The sequence below is a fragment of the Peromyscus leucopus genome, chromosome 2, assembly GCF_004664715.2.
Source record: "Peromyscus leucopus breed LL Stock chromosome 2, UCI_PerLeu_2.1, whole genome shotgun sequence".
Lineage (NCBI taxonomy): Eukaryota > Metazoa > Chordata > Mammalia > Rodentia > Cricetidae > Peromyscus > Peromyscus leucopus.
Genome location: NC_051064.1, coordinates 74,191,520 through 74,217,230, shown reverse-complemented (window position 1 = coordinate 74,217,230; position 25,711 = coordinate 74,191,520). Strand labels below are relative to the sequence as shown.

At 43.4% G+C, this 25,711-nt stretch overlaps 2 protein-coding genes across 7 annotated transcripts in view; one reads left to right on the top strand and one right to left on the bottom strand.

The window, feature by feature from the left end:
* The window catches only part of Astn2 (astrotactin 2), a 948,854-nt gene that overhangs the window by 694,349 nt on the left and 228,794 nt on the right, over positions 1-25,711 (top strand). The window lies entirely within an intron of this gene.
* On the bottom strand, positions 7,401-18,775 carry Trim32 (tripartite motif containing 32). 2 transcript variants are annotated; one of them, XM_028887872.2, is made up of 2 exons: positions 18,692-18,775; positions 7,401-10,485 (listed from the first exon to the last, which is right to left on the bottom strand). In XM_028887872.2, the coding sequence occupies exon 2, from the start codon at positions 10,404-10,406 to the stop codon at positions 8,439-8,441; it is 1,968 nt and encodes a 655-aa protein (XP_028743705.1). In that variant the 5' UTR covers positions 10,407-10,485; positions 18,692-18,775; the 3' UTR covers positions 7,401-8,438. The 2 variants fall into 2 exon arrangements, with proteins under 2 accessions (XP_028743705.1, XP_028743706.1); XM_028887873.2 differs by having other exon boundaries at positions 7,401-10,482.

The following is a 25,711-nucleotide window of genomic DNA, read 5'->3' as shown; positions in this document are numbered from 1 at the left end:
TAAATGTGGAGAGTCTCAGGCTCAAATCCCATGACATCCAACCTACTTCTAAAATAGCTGAGTATGTAGCCAGTAATTGTATCCTAATGTCAGATAGCAGGAGCTAAAGAGACATCAGATGTAAAGAGGTAACTTACAGCTATCCAGTCTGGTCCATAGACTTCAGGAGGCATGAGAGATTTCCAAAGCATTGCCATATAAGACTGTATTACAATTATAGAGCCTTCTGTTACACAGAAGTCCAGTTAAGGTGGGCACATTTGTGAGTCACTAGATAGAAGGGCTTCAGTAAAACTCAAAGTGAGAAATATTTTGTCTTCAGAAGTTAGACATTCTAGAAATTAACCAATGTGTCAAGAATTTTTACCATTTGATTCAATGATCCATCTTCCTTGATGAGATTTTTTTTTTTTTTTTTTTTTTTTTTTTTTTTTGCTGAAAATTTATTTGCATGCCCTTATTGGAGGTGTCACATGGATTGTTTGGAGAAGGATATGATCAGTGTGATATCATCACCGTGCTCCTGAAGAAAGATGGATGTGCTTAAGATTTGTATACAAAGACTGAGTGAGGGCACAGCCATTGAGGTGCCCTCCCAACAGGTAGCCCAATAAAAGGGTGTGGTGTCCAACGAAGGCGAAGGCCAACTGGCCCAGCCTGTTAAAACAGGCACAGAAACTTAACACCCCCCCCTCCCCCGATCTGCAACTGCAAAGTATTTAGCAGTTGTTGGTCAGGCAGAGTTAGTAATTTCAGAAATAATTAGCATGGTAGCTTCAATAGGTGTGCCCCCAGCATTAAAATTACAACAATGCACTGTGAGGAGCCATTTGTTATGTGTGGGTTTAGGAACAGTCTAAATTGAGCTATTAGTTGGTGAAGCTTTGGGGATAATAACTCTTCTCTAAGTAGGTCTGCTATATGGGTTTCAAACCTCAAAGGCCTTCTTTTCATTTAAACTGGGCCATATTAACCATTTTACTTAACAAGAGGATGGGGAAGCCAATGCAGTCCCATTTTGGCAAGGCAGCTGCTTAGAATCCAAGACTTAATTCAACTTTATTACTCATTTGGTCAACATGTCCATGCCCACTGTGGGCCAGTCAGGGTAATGGGTAATCTGGGTGATGGGGAATTTAGCCAAGGCTGTACGTTTGTTGACTAAAATGAGACATACATAGTTGTCTTCCTTACGTCTCCTGAAATGTTCTCAGTAGAGCTGCCTTAAGATTACAGGGCACCCTATTTAAATTCAGGAGAATTCTCAGATAAAGCTATAATTTGAGCCCCACTATTAAGAACACAGAATTTTGCCAATTTCAGCCAATGTTAGAAGTTAATTTACAAGGCAGGTTGTAGAGATATAAAAGGCAATTAACAACTTTCTATCTTGTTTTGTTGTGGCAATATAAATCATTTTAATAAAGGCTGGAGTTCCAAGTTTAGTAAAGTTTGGAGTTTAGTAAAGTTTGGGTCACGCCATAGACCTGTTTCTGTCTTCTTGTTTGGGCAATTACTAGATGTAACTGGGATGGGGAGTCCTAGCTAACCTGCTTGTTTCCTCCTCCAGTCCCAGACCTGCTATCAGCAGGACCAGGATCTCCTCTGGCTACCATAGTTACTTTTAAAGGGTTTAAGATACTGGGCTTACGTTATGTTTAAATTCATCCCTTGGCCACACTGTGCAGGTACTATGGGTGCTTTAGGGATAACTTTTCTCTAAGTAGGTCTGATATATGGGTTTCAAACTTCAGCTCCAAGTCTGAGGATCAAACCTATTTTGACCAAGTGGCACATTCTATTCAGTCATCTGGACCCATCTGCTTTGAGAGCATTGGCTTTCATATTCCACAAAGCTTTCCTCCACATGGGTAATCTATAGGCTCCCGCAGTGCACAGGCTATTACCATTTCCTGTGAGTATTGTACAGAATGGGGGTAATGTCTGGTAGGGACAAGGGACCAAAGGTACAGGCTAAGAGTCATTCGTCCGAGTCTTCGTTTCAGTCACAGCTTGTGCTAGTATTCAAACTTTTCAGAGACCTCAGGTCTGGGCTGATACATTATGAGCAGGATTAGTGCTTTGTTCTGAAGTGGCTATCAAAAATTCCAACCTAGTTGAGTGTATCTGTGATAACTGGTAGGGCTCAGCAAATGTAGCCAGTCAGCACAGCCCAGGTGACAAAAGCATGTTAGCAAGCTAAAACAAACCGAGAGCCCTCTAATGGTAGTGATTACCTAGACCTCCAGCCTGCTGTGTCAACTACTGTAGTCATCCCCATAAAGCAGAACCTTTTTACCAAAAACTTGTTTCCAATATTGAAATCAGCACTACTCCCACTAAACAGACATGAACATGTTTATTACCCACACAGAAGGCTTTCCGGAAGAAATGCTGTACGCCTAAGAAGGTCCAAGGATTACTTGAGCAGCAAATCAGATCAGCTTGGTTTTAATAGCCTGGAGGTAGGGAGGCCAAGGGATCTTCCGGTTCACAGCTGTGAGATTTAAACACAGTGCAGGTACTAAAGGCAGAAGCACTTGAGCTTTCTTACCAGTATGTCTGTTTATGGGGCAAAAGCAGCAATGGTGGACTGTAGAAATTTCCAGCAAAAAAATAAAAACAATAAAAATAAAAAATGGGTGAAACTCAGCCGGGCGGAGGTGACACACGCCTTTAATCCCAGCACTCGGGAGGCAGAGGCAGGCAGATCTCTGTGAGTTCGAGGCCAGCCTGGTCTCCAAAGCGAGTTCCAGGAAAGGCGCAAAGGTACACAGAGAAACCCTGTCTCGGGGGAAAAAAAAAATGGGTGAAACTGTTCTACAAAGTAACAGTACAAGACTCATTTGGTTTATGCTTTTGAGAAGTGGTTTCACATTATCTCATGATCTTAAAAATAGAAAGATAATTTAGGGGACAATACCAAACCAGTGATTGCAATTAATGCTGTCTTTGCCTTCTATCACCGAAACTCCTAGATTCTGATCACAAGGGAAGCCTCATTGAGCCTCAGAGTCAATGACAGGAATGGGGAGGCTCATTAATAAAGAACCCTTAAAACTTCCAAGGCAAGTGGACTGATCTTTGGGGCCCTCGCTCTGCTTTTAACTTGCTGGCACATTCCTATCCTTCCTTTTAACACTATTCTTTGTAAAGTTTCTCTTACTTTGAAGGCGCTTCAGCAACCAGTCCCTCAGCCAGCTTTTTTTTTTTTTTTTCCTGCAACACTTGCCATACTTTCTTATGCCATTTATCTTATCCTTCGGTGTATTTGTTTGGTTTACATTATTTTATTTTGGCAGCCAGACTACAAGCTATCTGACTGTGTGGGTCATGATTGATCTGTCTTTGCTCTCATTATTCATCCAACTATTGCTGATAATACAGTAGATGTCTCGTGTGTTTAATGAGCAGTTGAATGAATGAATGGGATCTCAGGCCCTATTATTTCTGAAAATATGCAATGCTGTTATAACCAAGTAAACAGTAAATCACTAGAGGGAACTTAGATTTCAATTGTATAGAAAACAAAGGCCCATTCATTCGACAGGTACCACGTGTTAATGTCTTTCAGTCAGGGTTTCTGTGAGTTACTAAATAATTTTCCTTTGGTGTTGGGGCCAATAGTTTCCTCACCAATCCCTATCCTCACGTGACGAAAATGAAAGCAGCTTTCAGGTCTATTATCTAGTTCACATGTGGTTTCAGAGTGCCCTGTAGTCTGCTACTTTACACCTACCATTTCTTCATCACTGTGCAGGAGAGTGGGAACCAGAAGCATAGAGTGCAGAGGAAGAACTGACTGCTAGGCCCTGTGGCTGGTCATAGAGCTAGTAAGCAGGGAAGCAGGAAGAAGAGCAGCACCTCCCGCTTCTGAAGTCCAGGGTATAACTGTATGTCTTAACATCTCTTCCTCAGAATGTGATTTGTGGCTCTTACTTCATATGATTCAATGAATACTGGATTGAAGGAAAACTCATTTTATGCTGGCTGAATAGGAAACATGCATGATTCCAAGTTACAAGTTTTCCTCTATGCCCTCATTTTAAATCCCGACTCCCTGAATCCATCTGCCTCTCAGAGTCAAGATGTCGCCTTACTGCCTTTACTGAAATTAGACTAGGATCTCTGCAGCTTTCCTAGTGGGGGAGCTCTGCCTGTACCACTTCAGCGGTCCCACTCTTGGCCCAATTGGCCTTTTAATTAAGAAGCCAAGCCATGTTGAACAAACTGTTTCTTCACCAATATAGGCCTGGAATTTCCAGCATTTACATTAAAAAAAAAAAAAAAAAAAACACGTGGACCAACTTCCCACAAAAAGCAAGTCTTTGCCCTCTACAATAACAGTCATTTCCTTAATTGGGCAGTTTTACATATACCATGGCATTATTATCTTTTAATTCTCATAACCTTCACCCTTTGAGATGTAAACTGTCACTTCCTTTTACTAGATAAGAAAACTATAGTTTAGCGGGGTTACAACTGGCTAATAACTGAGACAAAGTTATAACTGCTGGAGAAGAGAAACAACTGGACTGAGCTGAGGCACATCCCAAAGTGCTGGTTCTTTTGTGCCTTCTGCTTTCCATGAACACACAACAAAATTATAGCAAATAATATGCAAAGACATTGGAGGAGAAGCAAACCACAATTTATGTTAGGGAAAACTTAGGATCATAGCTAAAAGTGGTTTTACTGGTTTCTCCCAATACCCTGGGTATGGAAACTGAGGTTGTGAGGTCACCTGCAGCACTACAGATACTTACATACGAGACAAGAGCCTTAAGTCAGACACAAGCCTGACTAACTCCAGTGATCTTCCCACTTGGAAACATTGCCAGTCCCAGGGCAGCCTCAGCAAGCTTGCATTCAGATGGGGTCCCATCAGCATTAATATTGACAAGATAAAGCCACAGTTTGCAGTCTGCCGCTTTTTATCTCACCACCATCCTGTTTGCTAAATTCACCCAAGCATCCTTTGTTTCATGACTGTGATTTCTTGTGCAATCCCTTGAGGGGCTGTACATCATTTGTAAACCAACCTCCTGCTCGGATGCAGAGAAAGACCTGAGTGTCACATCAGACCTGTCTCCCAAGCTCTCCTATGGGGCTGGGGAGTGCTTCTCTTAAAGAGGCCATCAATTAGGACTACACAAACCACATGACCACTTCAGCATTACTTGCCTTGCCGCAGAAACACTACACAATTCAAGTTCACTAAGTTCACCGTGATTAACAGTGGAGTGGTCCTATGTATTCTCAAAGAGTGAACTGCACTCTTGCTGTCATTCAGTGTATGCAAAGAAAAGACACAGTGGCAGAACAGGGACTTTAAAAACTACAGACAAGCAAGATGCTGGGATAATTACAAAAAGTTAACTAATTAATAGTTTCATTTTTTTAAACAGTTGGCAGAGTACCTAACCTCTAGCACTTAACAAAAGCAGACAGAATGAATCTCTCTGTATTTTAAATTCTCCAAGAATGACATGGGAGCAAGAGTCAGACCAATTGCTTTTCTTATACATCTTTCAAAGGGCTTGCCTGGCAATCTCTTTATCCATTGTAGGGGGACTGCACTACAAGGTCTTAAAACCAGGTAGAAAACTGCATAACGAAGTGAGAACATATTTTAAATGAGGCACAGTGCCCTGTACAGGCCTCAGTAAAGCTCCGACACACAGACAAAGAGTGGCATGGGAATTTTAACATTAACTAGCACCTAGGAAGGAGCAGAAAGACTTATAAGGACACTTGTGCCTGGGGGAGGAAACATCTGAGGGAAGTTCCAGCTGTCAAATATAAGCCTAGAAAGCATGAAGGTTGGCAAAAACAAACAAACAAACAACAAAAAAAAAAACCAGTTACAACACCAGACACTTCTGCAACTAAAAAAATGGTCAGTATTTATGAGTACTCTGGGACTGGGAAAACACTCTGGGAACTGGGCCAGGTGTTTTCACATCGATATTTTCTTACCTTTCCCAGACACAGGGGGCACTTTTTTTTTTTCTGTTTTCTTCATTAAGCAAACTATCCAGTCTCCATGACTGATACAAAGGAACTGATTACCATGCTGGAGCTTGATGACTTTCAGAAAGTATTCTTGCGGTGGTGGCATAGGAGTTGTAGTGAGGAGAGCCCCCCACCTACATCTAGAGCCATTGTTCTTAGTTGATTTCACAGGACAGACTTGTATGTCAGACGTCATTTGGTTAGAGGGCTGCCATCGTGAAGGACAAAAACTGATGCTATGATTAAATGTTTCTTGGAGCCGCATTCTGTTTATTTAATCAGCATGGTAGGGAGCTGCAAAATCACTGTATTCAGCACGGCCTGAAATATCACTAGAGAAAATCAGCCAGATCACACCATCAGACACCTACCTACTGTTTGAAAGCCAAGGCACGACTGTGCTGCAGAGATGGGAGAAATGAAAATGCCGAATGGAAAGGCAGTTAGAGGGTTCCTGGCCCTGCTTATCTCAAGCTGACCTAGAGCCCTGCATTCATTCTCCCACTGTACATCATGTCACAAAGGCTTCAGTCACTGTTACTGCCTACACAAATGCCCCACCTATAGCTAAGAGAGTCTGCTTCTGGGAGCCACCGGACAGAATGGCACTAAGAACCGTTGTGATGCACTTTTTTTTTTTTAATTGGATCGACTTCTTCTCAGTTCTATTATTATGGAATATCAGATACAATTTCATCATCAAGATATGGAGCTTTCTCAGCCAGGTGGTGGTGGCACATGCCTTTAATCCCAGTGCTTGGGAAGCAGAGGCAGACAGATCTCTGTGAGTTTGAGGCCAGCCTGGTCTACAGAGCAAGATCCAGGACAGGCACCACAACTACACAGAGAAACTCTGTCTCGAAAAACAATTAAAAAAAAAAAAAAAGACATGGAGCTTTCTCTAATGGAAAGCAAGAAAAGCTAGTTCCCACTATTTCTTTACTCACCCTCTGACAGTGCCACCAATAAACAATTTGGGGTCACTCAGTTTAGCAAGCTTGTTTCTAGGAAAGCAGAAGTGTGGCTCTTTGGCTTGTAATCACTTCTGAACTAAGATCGAGGCATGTTGCTTAGCAGATGTGGAAGCCTGTGAAATATCATCACACATTCTCACTTCTAGTCTGAAACACACAGGCCTAGCTATCTTCCTTTACATACTACAATTTTTACAACAGGCATATGGGGGAGGCTTAGTTTTGAACATGGAGATGCTAGGCTGATTCTGTTCAAATCCATGTGGGAGTGGGGGTCTGTTTATCGTTACATAATGGTATTTTGGGCTGCATTTTGAACTAAGTAAAATGCTATGCTGTCAAAGAACACAACGGCACAACACAACCCTCTGCTTTCCCCAGCCCCATATGTAATTAAGAAATGAACATTAGTGATGAAGACAGCTATCGATTAGTTTAATGTTTGCTAGCACAGAGATAAATCTCAAACAGTCAAACAGTATGCACTCACTTGAAGAAAATACAGAGTTACCCAATAGTTTGTTCATTGATAACGAAAATGGATGCATCAACCTTCCCACTTTGGTGGTCGAAGCCCACGTTATACAATTCTTCCGGTAACTCTTAGCACAGGTCAGTGGAAAGAGTATGAAATGTTTTGAGACGTAGAAAAAAATCCCAAATTTGCTGGCTATGTTGTATGTTCCCATCTGCCTTGGCTATGGCACAGTTCTAACCTATGAACTCCTTTAGAAGGCAAGCGATTTCTAGACTGACGTTTTCAACACCATCTAACTAGGGGCAAACCATCTTCTGGCACATCTGCAATAAAAAGACAATCCATGGTGGCAGAAATCCCCCAGCCAAGAGGTCCTGCTTCTCAAAGGGGCCGTGTGTGTCGCCTTTGGTGGCACTTAATGATTCAGTCTCACACTGGTAAAGGTGATCAAAAGAGACACCATGCTACAGAGATATAATATCACTGAAGGGTGGAGCAGATCCCACTGGAGCATGCGCACAGAATGCAGCCAGAGTTGAAGTATCACAAATGAAACACATTATAATAGGAAGGAAACGGATAGATTAGGGAGATCAGAGTCCAAAGGAGAAAGATCAATGATGATTCAATACCAATACAAAGTTCAAACACAAGGGCAAAGGCCTAAAGTGGCTCTGTCTACTACAGCCTTGGAAGGGTCTAACTTCTAAGCAACTTCTGCTAACAGCATCATCTATCCTATTTGGGATAAGGTACCTGTTAAAGGTCTAAATTTAGGAGAGAGGGAAAGGGGAAGTGGGAAGAGGGGAATAACAGATAAAAAGCACTGAAAACTAGAGCTTCTACGATTCTAGAGCAATCTGGCTAGATTCAGGACATAGGCCACATCTACTCTACAGTACCACCAACAACCAGGGACGGAAAGGGAAGGAAACTGGTTTGGGGAAAGAAGAAATTGGTATTTCTCATCTTTAAGGGGTGGAGTATCTTCTCAGATGGTAGCTGTAGATCTTGACGCAGTGATCCCAACAGTCCAAGACCAACAGTTGCCCCTTAGGTGTGAGGGCGATGCCCACTGGACAGGTAAGACCCTCTCGAATAAGGACGCTGTAGCCCCCACCCTTGGGAAAATGGAGAATTTCCTTGCGGCTGCTATCAGCCACAATGAGGTCACCCCGAGCATCCACACACATGCCAGCGATGCAGCGGAAATCCTCATTTTCGGAGAAGAAGTGGCTGATCTGCCGGCCCAGCTGCCCGTCGGGCCCCACAGAGCCGATGGAGAAGCCACCCTCCAGGTGGTGTTCATTCTGTCGGTTTTCCACATTGAGACCCAAGCCTTGGGTGAAATAGACTGTGCCTTCAGCATCACAGGTGACAAATTTGGGCCTCACAGCACTGCAGAGGCAGCTGTATTTGACTACTCCTGCTCCTCGGTCCACAGTGAAACACCAAAGCTTCCCACCTTCCACGTCAGTAACCACAAACTGGCCAGATGGTAAGGCTGTGATGCCCCATGGTTTGCTCAGCTGGCTCCTGTGACAGGCCACACAGTGGCCATCCAAGGTATAGACTTTAAGGGAGTTGTCATAGCTGTCAGTCACACCGATCAGCCCGTGGCAGTTCATGGCTACTGAAAGAGGGGTGAGATTGGGCAAATCAGCTCCGAGGAAGCTGAGCACGAAGCTGTCAATGCCACTGGGGCTGCGGCGGATCTCCTTCAAAAAGCCTTTGCGGTTGAACACTTGGATACGATAGTTGCCGCGGTCAGCAACCAGCACCTCACTCTGACTGGTCACGTAGAGACTGACCGGAAGATTGAACATACCTGGCGTGCTGCCTTTTGCCCCCATCTTCTTGAGAAAGAGACACTGCTGGATACTGGAGGTTGCCTCGGAACTCCGCTGTTTCGCGGGCGAAGCCCTGGGGCTGGGAACCACTTCCTCGGGGCTCATGTCCATTTCTCTAAAGGTAACGGAGGCTGAGGCAGCAGACGCTGCTGCCTCCTCCACTGCCCAGGAATCATCCATGTTCACTGTCCGGGGCTTCTTCACAGCCTGCCCGATTTGAAGAGGACCAACGTGGCCTACTTTAAGGAGCTCCACGTCTTGCAGGGTAAGCTCCCGGGGTAGGCTGGCAGTGAGCTCTGGCTCCTCCTCATCTGCTGTCTCCTCCAGCAGTGCTACATCAGCCTGCTTGATCTTGGCGAGAAAGTAGTCACAGCGAGACACGGCCTGCACCTCTGCAATGTTGAGGAGGTAGCTCTGTTCCTCTACCACTTGACTGTTGGACTTCTCAACCTCAGCCAAAGAACCTGTGAAGAACTTCCGGGAGCGGGCTAGCTCTTCCTGGACCCTGCGCTCTTCGTGGCCATACTCTTGAAGAACAGCCTTATATCTTGCCTGCAGGTCCCTGGAGACACCCTCCAAGGCCACCTTCCGCCTCTGCAGCTCTCCCATAAGTTCCCTTAGGCGCGTCAACTTCTCCCCGAAATCCCTCCGCCGTTCCTCAGCTGCCTCCTTGACAGGGAGTGTACAGTGGCCGGGAGGTTGGTGATCTGCCTCCCGGCAGGGTTCACACAACACCAACCCACAGCTTCTGCAGAACTGTCGAGGCAGCCGCCGGCCACAAGCTCGGCACATGAGCAGCCCGACGGCCTCACTGAGGCCAGCTGTGTCGATGATCTTCAGCACGGTTAGGTTGTCTGTCAGCTGGGTCAGGCTGGTGATGCGAGTAATCTTGCTGCAAAAGGGGCAGCGGACACCATTGATGCTACTGGCCAGGAGCTTCTCCAGACATTGGCGGCAGATAGTGTGGCCACAGTGCAGCAGCTTGGGCCGCAGCTGCTCTTCAGTGAAGGACTCCATGCAGATGGGGCATTCCAGCACTTCCCGGAGGGCATCCAGGTTCAGGTGAGAAGCTGCAGCAGCAGCAGCCATTGCTCTTCCTGCAAAGGTTCCTGCTAACACAGCCTGGAGCTCAACAGCTTAATATTCATGCCCCAGGGTCAAATTCCTGCTAAAGAGAAAAAGAAACCATTACTCATTTGTCCACTGCCTATAGAAACAACTAGTGTAGAGCCATAATCATCCACTTCATCATTTACTTATTTAACAAATGTTTTATTGCGGTCATTATGTCTCAGGCAATGGTGACACACACGGAAAAAAAAATAAAACCTTATGTATGGGTGAATTCAGGGAGGAGCCAAAACCCCCTGAAAGGTCAGTTTCCCTATCTACAAAACAGAAACAACAGCATCTATCTTATATGGTTATTGAAAGGGTTAAATAATATGACATACAGCAGAAAAGCAGAGAACAACCCTGCCCAGGAGAGAAAGTCACATGAAGGTCCACACCATTTCCGGGGGGTACGGTGGGCAGTGATGGAAGCTGTCAACTGAGGAAGGTCACTCACAAGTGCTGCTACTTGTAAGAGTAAGTCTCGAAAGCTACGAGGCAAGGAGACGGAAAGGTATTTTAAGCAAAGGATACTGTGTGAGTTTGGTGTGGAAGCCTTTTTATTCTGTCATAGAGTGTATGGTGTCTGATGTTTGGGGGCCAATGAATCAGTCAGAGAAATAGAAAATTTTAATGACTAACCCTAACAACTGATCTGCAAAACATCAGATAAGGATGCCACATCTTTTCCATTTGTTTCTCTCCCCACCTAGCCACCCACTGAAGCCTAGGCATCATAGACTATACAAGACACTGAGTTTCAGCATACACATCCTGCCCTATGTTAGAGAGACAAGATATGTAAGTTAGGAACCAAGGCCAACTCAATCTGACAGATACTGCAGGAGACTGATTCTTACTTAAAGGAAAACTGAGTTTTAAAGAGGCTGTAGCATGTATCTGGGCCCGGAAGGACAGAGAAATGAGATGGGAGAACAAAGTAGCAGGCAGAGGGCATAGCCTTAACCAAGCCGACAAAGCAGGTGGCAAACACTAACTTCTGAATACTGGGAATGGAACAGAGACCACTTGATCTCTCTCTATTTCACTTTCTGCATCTGTAGAATGGAAGCAGCACATCCTTTCCTGGGTTCACGGGAGGATCAGATGGAACAACACACTGCTGTGAGTGCCACTGATATTTACCTCTGCACCAGGAATGCCCTATGTGAACTTTGGTTCTCTGTTAGCCTTATGTTAAAACTGTAAGAGAATGAATATATGGGGCACCATAAAAATGCACAGAGGGGTATCTTCAGGATGATTAGAGATATTCAGGCTACAAAGTGGCTTTCTTGTGAAAGGAAAATAGGAAATTCCTTGGGACGGGTATGCTGGGACAAGTGCTTTGCAGCGAGGAAGTGATATGTTTAAAATTGAAAAGGCCTGTGTGGGAGAGGGGGATGGTGATCAGAGAAACCAGTTTAGAAGCTATAAAGAGGTAAGTGAACTTGAACTAGGGGGCAGGTAGAAATGCAGACACAGTTGAGCAATACTGCAGAGGTATAATCAGTAAGATGTGAAATCTAATGGGTTTATGGTGGGAAGTAGCGAAAAGCAAAAGATGGCCAAGCACTCAAGCCCAGATGATTTAAAAAGCAGTGGTTCCTTAGCAAAACAGCTCATTTCTGACTTGAGTACCATCCATGTCACCCCTACTCTTCTGTAGACATAATGCTTATGAAGTAGACTCTGCAGCCTTATGCCATTGTTGACTTATACCTAAAATCAGAATGAATATATCCAGCAAGGTAAGGCACATGGATAAATAAGTCTTTCTTAGGTGCAAACCTTATATGCAGTCCTGTGACAGGCAGTCAGCCATTAAGGAGGAGGAGGCAGTATGGGGTTAGCTTGCTTTCCCAGACAAGCAGCTAGGTAAGGAAAGCCCCATCTGCATCATCAACTTCCTCCAGGTATACGGGAAGGAGCAGTTAATGGAAACATAATACCCATTAAAGTAAATATAATGTAATATGGGGGTATGATTTTTAATGACCTGCTTTACCAATGAGAAAACTGAAGTTTAGAAAAACTGGCTCAAACGTCTGAGTTGAAACATGGTAGGACTTTCTAGAACAGATACCTTTACTTATTTTTTAACCCAACATTACTTCTAAGCTTAAGAAAAATTATTCAATACTTATTAATGAATGCTCTTGCTTGTACTCGAGGATACACTGCCTTTAAAACATATACTTTTCGAACAATCATCTGGCTCTGAGATTCAGCCAACACAGGGCGGGTTAAATCAATTTATTAGCTGAGGCATCCAGTCCCACAATCTTGCTGTGCAACCCATTACAACTAAATCTATGCCCAGACAAAAGAACAAATTACGGGTAGCATGAACTTTAAATGGTCTCCTGTGGACAGCACTGACTTTGACTGCTGAATCCTCAAATGCCGTGGGCCTGGGGCAGTACCACAGAGACACCAACAGAAGCCCTGACTCGGGATCCATGCAAGCCTCTCAGTCCTAAGCAGTAGCTTTTTTCTGTCTCCTGTCATCTGGGACAACAGACTGAGGGCAACATTTGGTGTTTGGATCCCAAGCGTGTTACCTTACATTGTGCAGGGACATCTGTTCTTCTTGGAGCTGGCACTGCAGACCAGCTTGCTAAACAAGTCTGCCAACTTGTAAAAATACCAGCAAATTCTTTCCCCAGATTTCTGGAATATTATACTACCTATTTCGATTCAAAAGCTTCCTGCCCATGTAAACTATCAGCTTTATGAAGTGAACTGACTATGCTCACATCCAACCACAAACTATTTCTCCAGTCCACAGCTTCTCCGGGTTCTCCAAAAAGATGTCAAAAATCCATGCCCTGAAGCTTCTGGATCTGGAGAAGCTTAAATGTCAAAAATTCCAGAACTACTACTTCTATTCCCACCATCACAGAACACAGCTTTCACTGAGCCTGCAACAGGACCAGAAGCCAGGCAGACCCAGCCTCCCCCCAAGAAGGGCATGTCTGACCACTAGTAATAATGAATCACATGAAAGCTCAATTTGACTTCAGCTTCCCTGAAAAGACTATTCAAGTGAAAGGAACTGCCTCATTATGCCCAGCCTTTAGGTGTGCTGCCCAACTCCAGCCAGCCATAAAAATCTGTAAAGTCAATACACTATTTACAATCTTGGCTGCCTCCACAACCCCTTGAACACACTTCCCATTGTTCACTCTGTACCCCCAAGTCCTGCCCTTCCACTTTATGCAACCTCAATTTACCTTTTCCCCTTACCCCCTCAGCATAATGATTTACACTGTACATCCCATACTGATCCCAGCACATCTTGTTGACTCTAGATAATGTATCTTGTAAAGCTGTTTTGTTCTCCCAGATCTAAAACAGCCCTATCCTCTCTTGACACCCCTGAGTTTTGCCTGTCCATGAACTAGGTAGCCAGGCAGTAGAAAGAACGAAGAGGAAACAGATAACATAAACCTTGAAGTCAAACAGAACTAGACAGAATTTTAACACCATCACTTACAGAATGTGAGGCAAATGGCTAACCTCTCCAGGCCTGGCAAGTTATTCAATCATTCTGGCCTAACAAATTCTTTAACCTTTATATATACACACCATGAGGACTAGGGAAAATGCATATAGATACTTTTCTGGTAATTGATAGGCAAGCAATGACTTTTTAATAACTGATGACAATAACTATTTAACATAATTGTGTTAGCAACCAAGAACATTAAGAATCATACCCAGTGCTTATATTAACAAATAATTCAGTTTATAATCTACATTCTGGAGGGAATGAAGAACTGTCCATTTCATGGAGTGCAAAGGCATATAAAGATTAATAAAAGGACTGGTCAGCTTGGAAAGGATTCGATTGAGAATGTAGTCACCCAGGCTAGAAACTAATGAGTAAAAGAAATCACAACTTCTGATCAAAATATAAACTGCTGGAGCCCCTTTCCACACTTAGCAGAGTGAGTAGTGATCTCAGAGCAATACAAATAAGGAAACTGAGAGCAAGAGAGGGAAATTATTCACACATCACAGGGCAGAACTAGGATAAAGGGGCATGGGCAGGAAGTGAACAGTGCTATACAGATTAAGGAAGTGCATGTAGGACTTGGGCATTCTGGCTCTACCACTTACCAACAGTGGAGATTTGGACAAGTTACCCAACTTCTCACTTATCTATGAAATGGCCTCTCATGGTGATACCTTCTCACAGGGTAAGGTTTAAATGAGACTGAGCATAAACCACTTAGGACAGCACCAAGCTAGGCACAGAATTCACTGTGTAGAATAGCGTTTATTATTATTAGCAGGAGCAGTAACAGCAGTAGCTACTGCCTGCTGTAGTCACTACCCAGCTTGTATACGAAATAAACAGGCCCCTTTCATAAGGCATCAGACATACCTTTAAATCACTCAAACTCAGTCTTATGGGAGATTGCTACCTGACCTCAGAAGAGAAACTTAAGAGCAGAGCCAAGGTACGAAATCTTCAGTCAGTGCTTGAGTCTCTATCCAATGCTATTCTTTAGGTACCTTTATTCCCCACCGCCCACTTTGTTCCTTGGGAGTTTATGAGTTCCATGAGCTAAAATGAAGAACCTTAAGCAATTAATGAAGTAGATCTTTACTGAGCAATTACTACTAGTCTAGCCTTGTGGGTGGGGCCAGAGACATAATTTTTAGAAATAGATGTGAAATTTTTATCTAAAAACTAGACACAAAGGACATTCCACAGTTAATACACTCACGTGGTTTGTGGTTTTTCTGTTTTGTTTTTTAGGCTTACCACTTCCTTTCACGACAGCATTCAAGCTGCATTTACTCCTTATGCACTTTAACCCAGTTCTAACTAAATGTGAAACTGTCTCAATGCCACAAAGGCCATTCACTAACAAAGCAGATTTCCAGCCCATGAGGTTACCACCTGCTACTCCCCTAGCTCTGGCGGTGGAGACAAGCCTGTGCACTTTAGATTGTGGGCGTGTGATTATGATGCCTGCAGATAGCTAAGATCCTGCCTAACTTTTAGCAAGCAAGGAGTAACAAGTGGCAGGCACTTTTTGCACTCGCATGTATTCTCTTAAACGTGTGAAGGACGGGTCATTCCTCGACCTAAGTAACACTCAGAACAAAGTAACCTGTCTAGGTTCTCCCATGGAGCTATGCAGTAGAGCAGCACCTCGAATGTCCACATGTGAACACTGACACAAAACTGCATTCACTCAAAACATGTTCTACTTCCATAGATGACCAGACTACCATTCCCTCCAGGCAAAATCAGGCTAAGTAAGAGGTTGGGAAATGCATCCAGGAATGATTTTTAAATTGTGCTGTTCTATAAGAAAGGCACAGTGGAAGGAGTCTCTCAAAAGAAACACACCTGCATACACAAGATAGGACACTTCAGCAGCCTTGCCCACTGTGACTTCTGGACACAGGGACAGGGCCCTTCAGTCAGAAGATCTCTAAAACTAGTATCAAATGGAAGTCAGGAGTCAAACAGAACTGAGTTTACATGCCACATTAACCATTTGCTCTGTGGTTTAGGATATGGCACTTAACTTTTTAACTTTCTGACTACAGAATAAGGAATAACATTTGGACTGTCAACAAGACAACTAGGAAGCTTTACTGAGAGAATGTACTTTAATCAGCACTCAATATAGCTGACTGTGTTTTTAGACAGAGGTTGACACATGCTGGACCACCAACAAGCAAGCAGTAAAATAGCTGATTCCAAGGCTAACTCAATCCCTACCAGGTATTTTCCTAAGCAATACGTGCTGATATTCCAGCTAAGTCTTCTGCCCTCGACTCCAGTCTAATTTTGTTTTTTAATGCTGACTTCAGTAATGTTGTAGCTAGGTTTGGAGTTGATAAAGGCAATGTTACTCTTCTGTTCCAGAGACAAGACACACAAAAGAGGCCATTCAGAGCAGAAGCTACTCTCCCAGTCTAGGACTGCCCTCAGCCTGAGGCCCCACTGAGGGATTCTGTCAAGCTAGTGGCCTCCTTATCTCAGCTTGGAGCTCCTTATACCTCATCTGCCTAACCTCAAGCTCTTCCCATTCTCTGTCCACTGGTTCTGGTCTAACAGCAAACCAAAAACAAAGCCCAGGGCTTCTCCTGATCAAGAATCACTCTGCTTTAGATTACTAGGCAATCCTCCTTTTCATTAGAAATGACTGAAAAGCGAAGACAAAGCAGGCTGTAGCAAAGAAGCAAGGAGGGAGGGAACATACTGTGGTGGCTATCTTCATGTGTTTACTTCTGCCATTTTTAGTTACGTGGCCTTGGACAAGTGACCTCCTAAGCCTTAGTTTCATGTGTAACACTGGACATAGAAAAGCATATTTAGACGACTATATAGAGAAGCAAGTACATACAGAATTTCCTACAGCAGTAAATCCTGAGCACTTACTGGGCACCAGACAGTATGCACCCTGCTTTATTCACTGGGCCCTCACAACAATCTTAGGATGTAGGTCCCTGAAGAGCTAGTGCACTGAGAGGTCAAGTAACTCTTTAAAAAATTACAAAGCAGGAAGAGAAAGCCAGGATTTGAACCCAGAATATCTGACACTGGAGTCATGTCCCTCCATTTTGGCAAGATTCGCATTTTGGGCTAGACATGCTTTACTGGTGGGGTTGTTATCTAGAAACCACTAGCTCCCAAACCCCCTCAATGGTGACAACTGACAGTGTCTCCATCTAGATCCGGTCAAATGTTTCCTGGCAGAACAAAATCAACCCTGGCTGAGAACCATGGCTTTAGACTGTGTGTGACACAGGCTAAATACTTAGCACATGTGGGGCTCTCCCTTGCTCCCCTAACATTGTTTTGTTTCTCTCCCAGCCCTAATAACACTTCATTCACAGATGCACTGCCTCTGAGTTATAACTGAGCTTCTATAAGAGAAAGTCAGGTTTAAGATCATTTTTGGCTCAATACTTTGGAGGGCTTACGCATCTCTCTCACAGCTTGGGGGTACAGTGAAAGGGACAGGTAGCAGAAGAACTTAGGGGGTTTCCTGCTTCATTGCCCCCACTCCCTCTCTTCTTCCCCCAGGCCTATAATGCTGGGTCTACAGGGGGTAGGTTGAGCTGGTCAGAGAGTTAGTGAGAGGGTTATGCCTGTCTCAGGATAAAAGGGGCCTTTAGTTAGTTAAGAGGAAGACTGCCCTTCGGAGAATGTCAAACTCTCCTTCAGGATCTCTCAAGACTCGTGACTTTATTCCCAAAGCCCTGCATTCTCCTAAATTCCATCCATTCATACACGGTTCATTTGTATATTATTTTCAGGTCCCTGGGTCTCCAGAACACCCTGTTGGTTCAATTATGCAGGGACCAAAAACAAATGAACAAACAAAGAAACAAATCTTCCTTTAGAAGCTAATGAACCAATTCACAAACTACAATCTAGTTACAACATTCATTCCCCACCATTCCCAACCCTAAATCCCAAATCTAGAATTCAACCTTCTAGACTGTATGTTGCAACCTTGCAACTCGCCAATTACTTTTGTGTCCCACATCGCTCTGAACTATCCTTTATTCAATCTATTTTCAAATTTCCACATCTATTACTCCTGTATGCCAGCTCCAAACTCCAACCCTGTACCTCAGATTTCTGCCCTCCTTCAATCTGAGCCCTCATCTGCATTTCCCCATCTTGCACTGTGCAACACCCCCCACCCCCACCCCCGCCCTGCCTCACGTGTTGCCTTCAAGCCTTTGCTGCGATTTGCTAACTGGATACTGGTTCCCCTGGGAACTCACCCCTCAATCTCTCCCAGATTCTACTACAGAAATCCCTTTCTCTTCAGCAATCAGGATTTTCCAAGACCCTGACTGTTCTGATCTCAGATTTCGCTCCCATTCCACCGATCTCTTCAAAGCCTCTGAGATTCTGCCCACCAACCCCCAACCTATCTCATCCATGCCTCCCAAATTCCTTTCTCTTTCTGATAATTCTGCACCCAGATCCCTCCAGGGACTTCAGATCCCCCCATCTCCCACATGCTTCACACCGTCTCTCCGCACGGCCCCCACATTACCTCATACCTCCCGAGATGCTGCAACTGCAAATCTCCTCAGCCCCTTTGCTCCCCTCCCCCAGCTGCATCTCAGCCCCGCCGAATCGCTCCCGAGCCCGTCCCTCCCCCACCAGTCCTGCCACTCCGATCCAGTCCCCAAATCCTGCCATCCAGTCTTGGAGCCCCGCGACCCACCACAGGCCCTGTTCGCAGACCCTCCTTCCCTCCCCCTACCTGACCGCCCGCGGCTCCGACGCGAGTCCACCGCTGCCAGCCCACCCGCCCGCCGCCCTTTGCGCATGCGCCAGCGCGCACTTCCCACGTCGGCCGCCAATTCGCAGGACGGCCTGTCCGTCACCGTGCCCCGCCTTCCCGGGCATGCTGGGGTTTGTAGGCCCGCAGGCCCAGCGCTCGCGGCCCAGCTGAAGCGATGGGGTGGCTCTGGAAACCTAGGCCACCACAGCGTTGTGAGCCAGTTTTCTGCCGTGTGTCGGAGTCTAAACCCGGCCAGTCAATGCTGATCTCCCAGTAGCAGCCTACGGAAAGCCCGGGCGCCTTGCAGAAACGCCCCTTTGTACCTTTGTTCAGCTTGGGAAGACAAACACGCTCCTTTCAAAGAGCTGGTCCTGGGGCTAGGTATTTCTGCCCTGACACATCCCTCACCCTAGTCACTGAGCACACTACGTTTAAGAAGGAGGTTTTCTTCGCCAAGTAGCGTGACGGTGGACAGTAGAGGTAGAAAGGGGCAAAGCCTTGCATTGAACCTTGTCAGGTGAGAGGTATTTGTGACCCACTGATGAGCCAGGACCTGCTGGGTCCTGAAGATAATTTGGGGACAGATATTACCCGCTCCTGAATGTGAACACACTTTACTAATTAGGAATCTGAAGAAATCTGAAATATTATGTTTTCAAATTTAAAATTCCACCCAGTTGTGTGTCCCCTGCACAGTGATAAGACAATAAACAAAAAGAGTAATATCTTCGAGCACTTTCTGACCAACTACAGCTAAGCACTTAACTGGCTTAGCCCAACCCTCAGAACAACTCTGAGATAAGGAAAGTGAGGCCTGAGGGTTAAATGCCAAAGCAACCTTTCAGAACCTGGATTTCAATCCAGCCTTCACAAGAATATTTATCCTTGTTTTATCTTTTTGTCTGTTTCTTTATCTCAAAGTAAAGTCAAGGGTTGTTGTGATGATTGAGTGAGGTTATGAATAATTCACACTTTATTAACAATAGCTTTTTTGAAAAAAAAAAAAAAACTAGAATAAACTGGGCATAGTGCCACATACTTGACATCCTAGCACTTGGGAGAATGACCAAGGAAAACTGACAGTTAAAAGGCAGCCCATACTGTTCTAGTTTGCGATCTACTGCTGTGGTAATGGCCATGGCCAAAAGCAACTTGAAGAGGACAGGGTTGATTTGGTTTACACATCCTGATCCCAGTCCATCATGGAAGGAAGTCAAGGCAGAAACTCAAGAAGGCCAGGGACTTGGAGCAGGAACTGAGGCAGGGATAAAAAGAATGCTGTTCACTGGCTTGTTCACCAAGCTTGTAGTTAGCTACCTTTCTTATATCTCCCAGGACCACCTGTCTAGGGCTGCCACAGCTCATATCAATCATCAGTCAAGAAAATGCCCCACAGACTTGGCCACAGGCCAAGCTGAGGGAAGTCTTTTCTCTGTTGAGGTTCCCTCATCTTGGATGTGTCTAGATTTGTGTCAAGTGGACAAAAAACTCACCAGTACAGATACATAGTGAACAACAGGCCAACCTAGGTCACACCACAATCCCTGTCTCAAATAAACAAAACAGGAACAAAGTGGTAAATAGCTTTGACAACCTGTCATACAGCTAGATCTGTTGTCCCAGGTCTCTGCATGTCAGATATCAGGAAAGGAAAGATGATGGGACATTGTATTTCTCTACTTTATTTTTTTGCTCCCAAAAGAATTGAGTCAAATGTGAACAACTATGCTCTGCAAACACAGATTCCTGTTGTCCAAAATAACACACCCCACAGTGCAAGAGGCCTATGTACATTTATATTCACAGAACAAAAGAGTCCTAAGTCAACACACTTACCAAATGCATTGTGGGGGATATCAGATAGACAAGCTGCAGCAGGCTAGGGAAACTCTTTTACATTTTCCAGATGTTCTAACATTCTTTTAGAATTAGTGGAAACTAGTGGTCTGCTAAGTTTAATAATACATTCCCACAGTTTTACTTCATAGTTACAAGAATTTTAGATCAGATTCAGAGGTTGGTAATAAATGGCTATTAAGAGGACCAAAGATTGGACTTTAGTTATCCATTTGCCTATTTATCTGTCACCTTCACCAGTGAGCTGCAAAATCCCTGAAGGACATTGTCTGCTTACAGCCACATCTGTTAGCACGGTGTCTAGCATCTAAGATTTTCAGAATAAATGAGCCAGACTCAGACATGTGACTCTAGGAAAATTACATCCTTGTCTGACCCAGGGCTATTGTAGCTGCAAAAGGACCCAGTGGAATAAAACCAGTAAGAGTTGGACATTTTCTGAGCACTTCATAGACACTCACACATCATAACTGAGCCTTTCAATGACACGGTAGGTATATACAAGAACTATATAGCATGTTAAATTTACCTCCTGGAAGCATAGAGCTAAAGTCCAAAACTAGGTCAATCATGCCCATGAAATGCTCCAAACCACCCTCCATAAACAACCTCCATTTTATAAAAGGAGCTATCTTTCTATTTTTTTTTCTATTTTGTTAAGTAAAGATTGTTCAGAATACTAAAAAGAGCTGATGAGAAATTACAGTGCTAAATCAAGGAATATGCCACAGACTGGACTATGATCACATGGTGATTGCTTTCCTCTATCTTGAGCCATTCTGAGCAACATCACCAGCAAAGAACATGATTTCCCTTTGTTCTGGATTTCTGTCACATCAGAGGCTTGCTGTGGTGTCTTCCTCTAGACAGGTAGGGAAGCCTTCTGGAAAGGGTCCTAGGGTGGTTCTACTCACTGTGTTGTAGGTAGAGAATATGGGAGAGCTACTGTCAAAAGGTTTCTGAATTAAATTCAATTCCAGAACAAGGGGGTAAGAATGAGTATTCTGTTTTCTAAAAACTACAATTAACAGCTATGGTGGTTTAAATAGGTATGACCACCATAGACTCAGTGTTAGAGTACTTGACCCATACAGTGTGGCACTATTAGAAGGTATGGCCTTGTTGGAATAGGTGTGTCCTTGTTGGGGGAAGTGTGTTACTGTGGGGCCAGGTTTTGAGATCTCATATGCTCAAGCTACACCCAGTGTGGTACATAGTCTCCTGCTACTGCCTGCATATCAAAATATAGAATGCTCAACTATCTCTCCAGGACCATGTCTATCTGCATGCTGCTATGTTTCCAGCTATAATGATAATGGACTAAACCTTTGATCTGTAAGCCAGGCCCAGTTAAATATTTTCTTTTATAAGAGTCACCATGGTCATGTGTCTATTCACAGTAATAGAAACCATAAAGACAGAAGTTAGTACCAGGTACTGGAGTATTTCTGTGATAGACCTGACCATGTTTTTGTTTGTAGGAATGTGGACTTTGGGAGTTTGGATGAGAAAAGCTTTAAGTGGGGCTTGTAGCTGAAGTTTATCTATGTCCCACCCAGTCTACAGCCACTCAGACCCATGTAAACACACAGAGGCTTATGTTAATTAAAACTGCTTGGCCATTAGCTCAGGCTGACTACTGACTATCTCTTACACTTAAACTCAGTCCATTTCTGTTAATCTATATGTTGCTATGTGTTCCATGGCTTTACCTGTGTGCCATTACATGCTGCTCTCCGCAAGGTGGGCTGGCATCTCCTGACTCAGCCTTCCTCTTCCCAGAATTCCCTTGTCTGCTTATCCTGCCTATACATCCTGCCTGGCTACTGGCCAATCAGTGTTTTATTAAACCAGTGTACAAATGCATTATTCCACAGCAGGGGCTTAATTGGCCATACTAGTAGGAGCATGGAAGACAATGGTACTGTACTGTGGAATAAATCCTCTTGTACACAGTAAAGAATTGTCAATTGAATTGGTTAAATAAAATGTTGATTGGCCAGTACCCAGGCAGGAAATATAGGTGGGGCAACCAAACTAAGAATGCTGGAAAGAGGAAGTGATATTCAAATCTTAACTGGTGTTATTAATTAAAAAACAAAAACTTGGAGCCTGATATTGGGTGAAAACTGAAAGATCAGAAAAGCAGAGCAAGCCACAGCCAATTTCACCAGGCCACCTCCTCAGCCAATCCTGTTCCCAAAATTTCTCAGACTGAAAGCCTCTGAGTCCTCACCCAAAAGGGTCTCAGCTGAACTGCCTTTTTCCTATCTTTTCATGCCTTATATACTTTTCTCTGTCCAGCCATGTCACTTACTGGGGTTAAAAGTGTGTATGTTTCCCAGTACTGGGATTAAAGGTGTGTGCCACCACTGCCTGACCTCTATGTCTAATCTAGTGGCTGGCTCTGTCCTCTGATCCTCAGGTAAGCTTTATTAGGGTACACAATATATCACTACATTTCTCCTTTTCTGTCTAAAATAATAAAAGGAGTTTATAACTAATATAAGAAAACTATGTACAATAAGTATATACAATATATACAGTCATTAATTACATTAACAATGTCTAGTCCATTAACATTTGACAGAGTCAGAGAAAATGTTCCATTATTTATCCTATTTGGTGAGTCCAAAAAGTTGTACCTAATTTACTTTCTATCCTAGTTTATTACCAATACAAAACTTTCTTTTGATGTTTTCCAAATTTATACACTTTACACCACTTTAGTGAGTTTCTATTCTGAATTTGTTAACAAGGAAAACTATAACCATCTAATTTTCAACTCCCTCAGGGAGTTTCCCAATGGCAAAGGTAAAGAATTACCTTGTCTGTTGCTTCTTGATTTATATTCATTAGTCCAGTGTTTGCCTTTGTCATACCTTCTGCATAATCCAGAAAGGAGTTCTGTCCTGTTGGGATTATTCCTTGAAAAAACATTGTTCCTAGGAACTTCCTCTTTACAATCCCTTTTTAGGTGACCTTGCTTACCTCATTTGAAACATCTGACATTACTATTTTTCTTCAAACCTCTGGAAATCACCTCTCCTATCCAAGTATCATCATGATCATTAGATTCAATATTCATTGTATCTCAGATCCATTCCTCCATGGCTGCTGATTTTGCCTTTAATGGCTTAATTACTCTTTTGCATTGTGCATTAGCATTTTCAAAAGCTGGAGATTCAATTATTATCTGTCTAGCTTCTGAATTTGGTATCATTCTATTTACTGCTGAAGACAGCCTTTGTAAGAAATAAGTGAAGCTTTCTCTTGGGCCCTGTATAACTTTTATAAATGATTCAATTTTCTTTCCTACTTCTTCAATTTTTCCCAAGCATTTAAGGCTGCCGTTCAGCATAAAGCTAGGATGTGGTCATCATATAGATATTGCCTTTCTACATTAGCATAATCTGCCTCTCTAAGAAGTTGATCTTGAGAGATTTCTATACTTCTAGTTCTACTTCATTGTTCAACAGTTTTAGCTTTATCTTGCCACCAGATCTTCCATCATAATTGGGGACCAGCTTCTAAAACAGATGTAACTAAACTCTCCAGTCTTTAGGGATAATTCTATTACACGTTGATAACGAGTTTAACATCTGCTTCACAAACAGGCAATGCATACCATATGACACTATGACTTCTTTGAATCTCCTCAAATCTAACATTGCTCAGGAGTCCAATCAGCTCTTACATAGCCTTGAGCATTTAGTAGTTCCTGTAAGGTTACTGGATAGATTAAGTTTGGCTATTTGAAAGCCTTAGGCTGTTTCTCTGTAACCATATAATGTAATGCTGAGACTGATTCTTCTGTGTGGGTCTGAATGTCTCTATATTTGGTTTTTAACAAGTTTTTCTAAAACTTTTATCTTGGCACTCATATTAACCAACTTTTTAAAGGATAAAACAAAAATGATCAAACAAATAATATTTATAATTGACATTACATCTATCCCATCAACATTAATTATCTTTTCATTTAATTGTTCTACTTTCAGAATGCCAATTGTATTATCAAGCAGAGACCAAACACTCTCCATCGTAAAAATATTTCCCATTTTTTAATGTGGGGAAAAAAAAACTTTCTTTTAACTAATTTCTCCCTTTAAGAAATCTTAATTGACTCACCAAATCTGTTGATAATGACAATTCAGATGATGGTGTGGTAGCAACCCAAGGAGGGGGCCCAGGGAAAGCCAGAATCCACCAGGAGAGGAAAGAAGCCAAAAAGCCAGCTTTCTGCACTGGAGAACATACAAAAGCAGTTAATTCTGGGTTGTGTGGAGCTTGAGCCTAGGGCGTTTGCTACAGAGAGGCTACAGCAGAAACTTAGCCAGTGGGGTGGAGACTCTGGCCACATGCAGTTCAGGCTTGAGCTGAGGCCTGTAAGACCACAGGCAAGTGGCTTTTTCATGAAGTTGTGCCCCACACGTTGGACACCAGATGTTGTTCAAATGTTTAATGTTCTTATAACAAAAATGTCTTTCTGTATTGCTATGAATATGTGTTGCTGTGATTGGTTAATAAAGGAGCTGCTCTGACCTATGGTGAGTCAGGTTATAGCCAAGCGAGAAATCTAAGAGAGAGACAGGAAGAAGAAAGGCAGAGGCAGAGGAAACACCTCGCCACCACCCAAGGAACAGCAAGATGCCAGCAGACCAATAATGCCACATCCACATGGCAATACATAGATTAATAAAAATGAGTTAATTAAGGATGAAAGAGATAGCTAGCAAGAATTCTTAGCCATAGGTCATGTAGTTTGTAATTAATATTAAGCCTCTGAGTGATTATTTTATAAGTGACTGTGGGGCAGGGTGGGACCAGAGAAATTTACTACTACATGGGAGGGCAGGGTCAGGAGTTGTCACCAAGCAGATGCAGAGGAAGCAAGATGAGAATGTTGTATTGTGAAAAGGTACCAAGACAAGTGGCTAAACACAGATATAAATTGTGGATTAATTTAGTAATAAGTTAGTAATAAGTCTGAGCTATAGGCCGAGAATTTGTAATTTATATTACTACTTCTTGTCAATTATTTGGGAAGTGGCTACTATGTATTTGGGAGCTGCTGTTGGGACAGAATCTTCTGCCCATAGTACTGAGAGTGATTTGAACTATGGGGGCCTAGATCAAGAG

Bases quoted from the DNA above. Each gene is read 5' to 3' on its own strand.
- Trim32 (XM_028887872.2), bottom strand. From the start codon at position 10,406: ATGGCTGCTGCTGCTGCAGCTTCTCACCTGAACCTGGATGCCCTCCGG.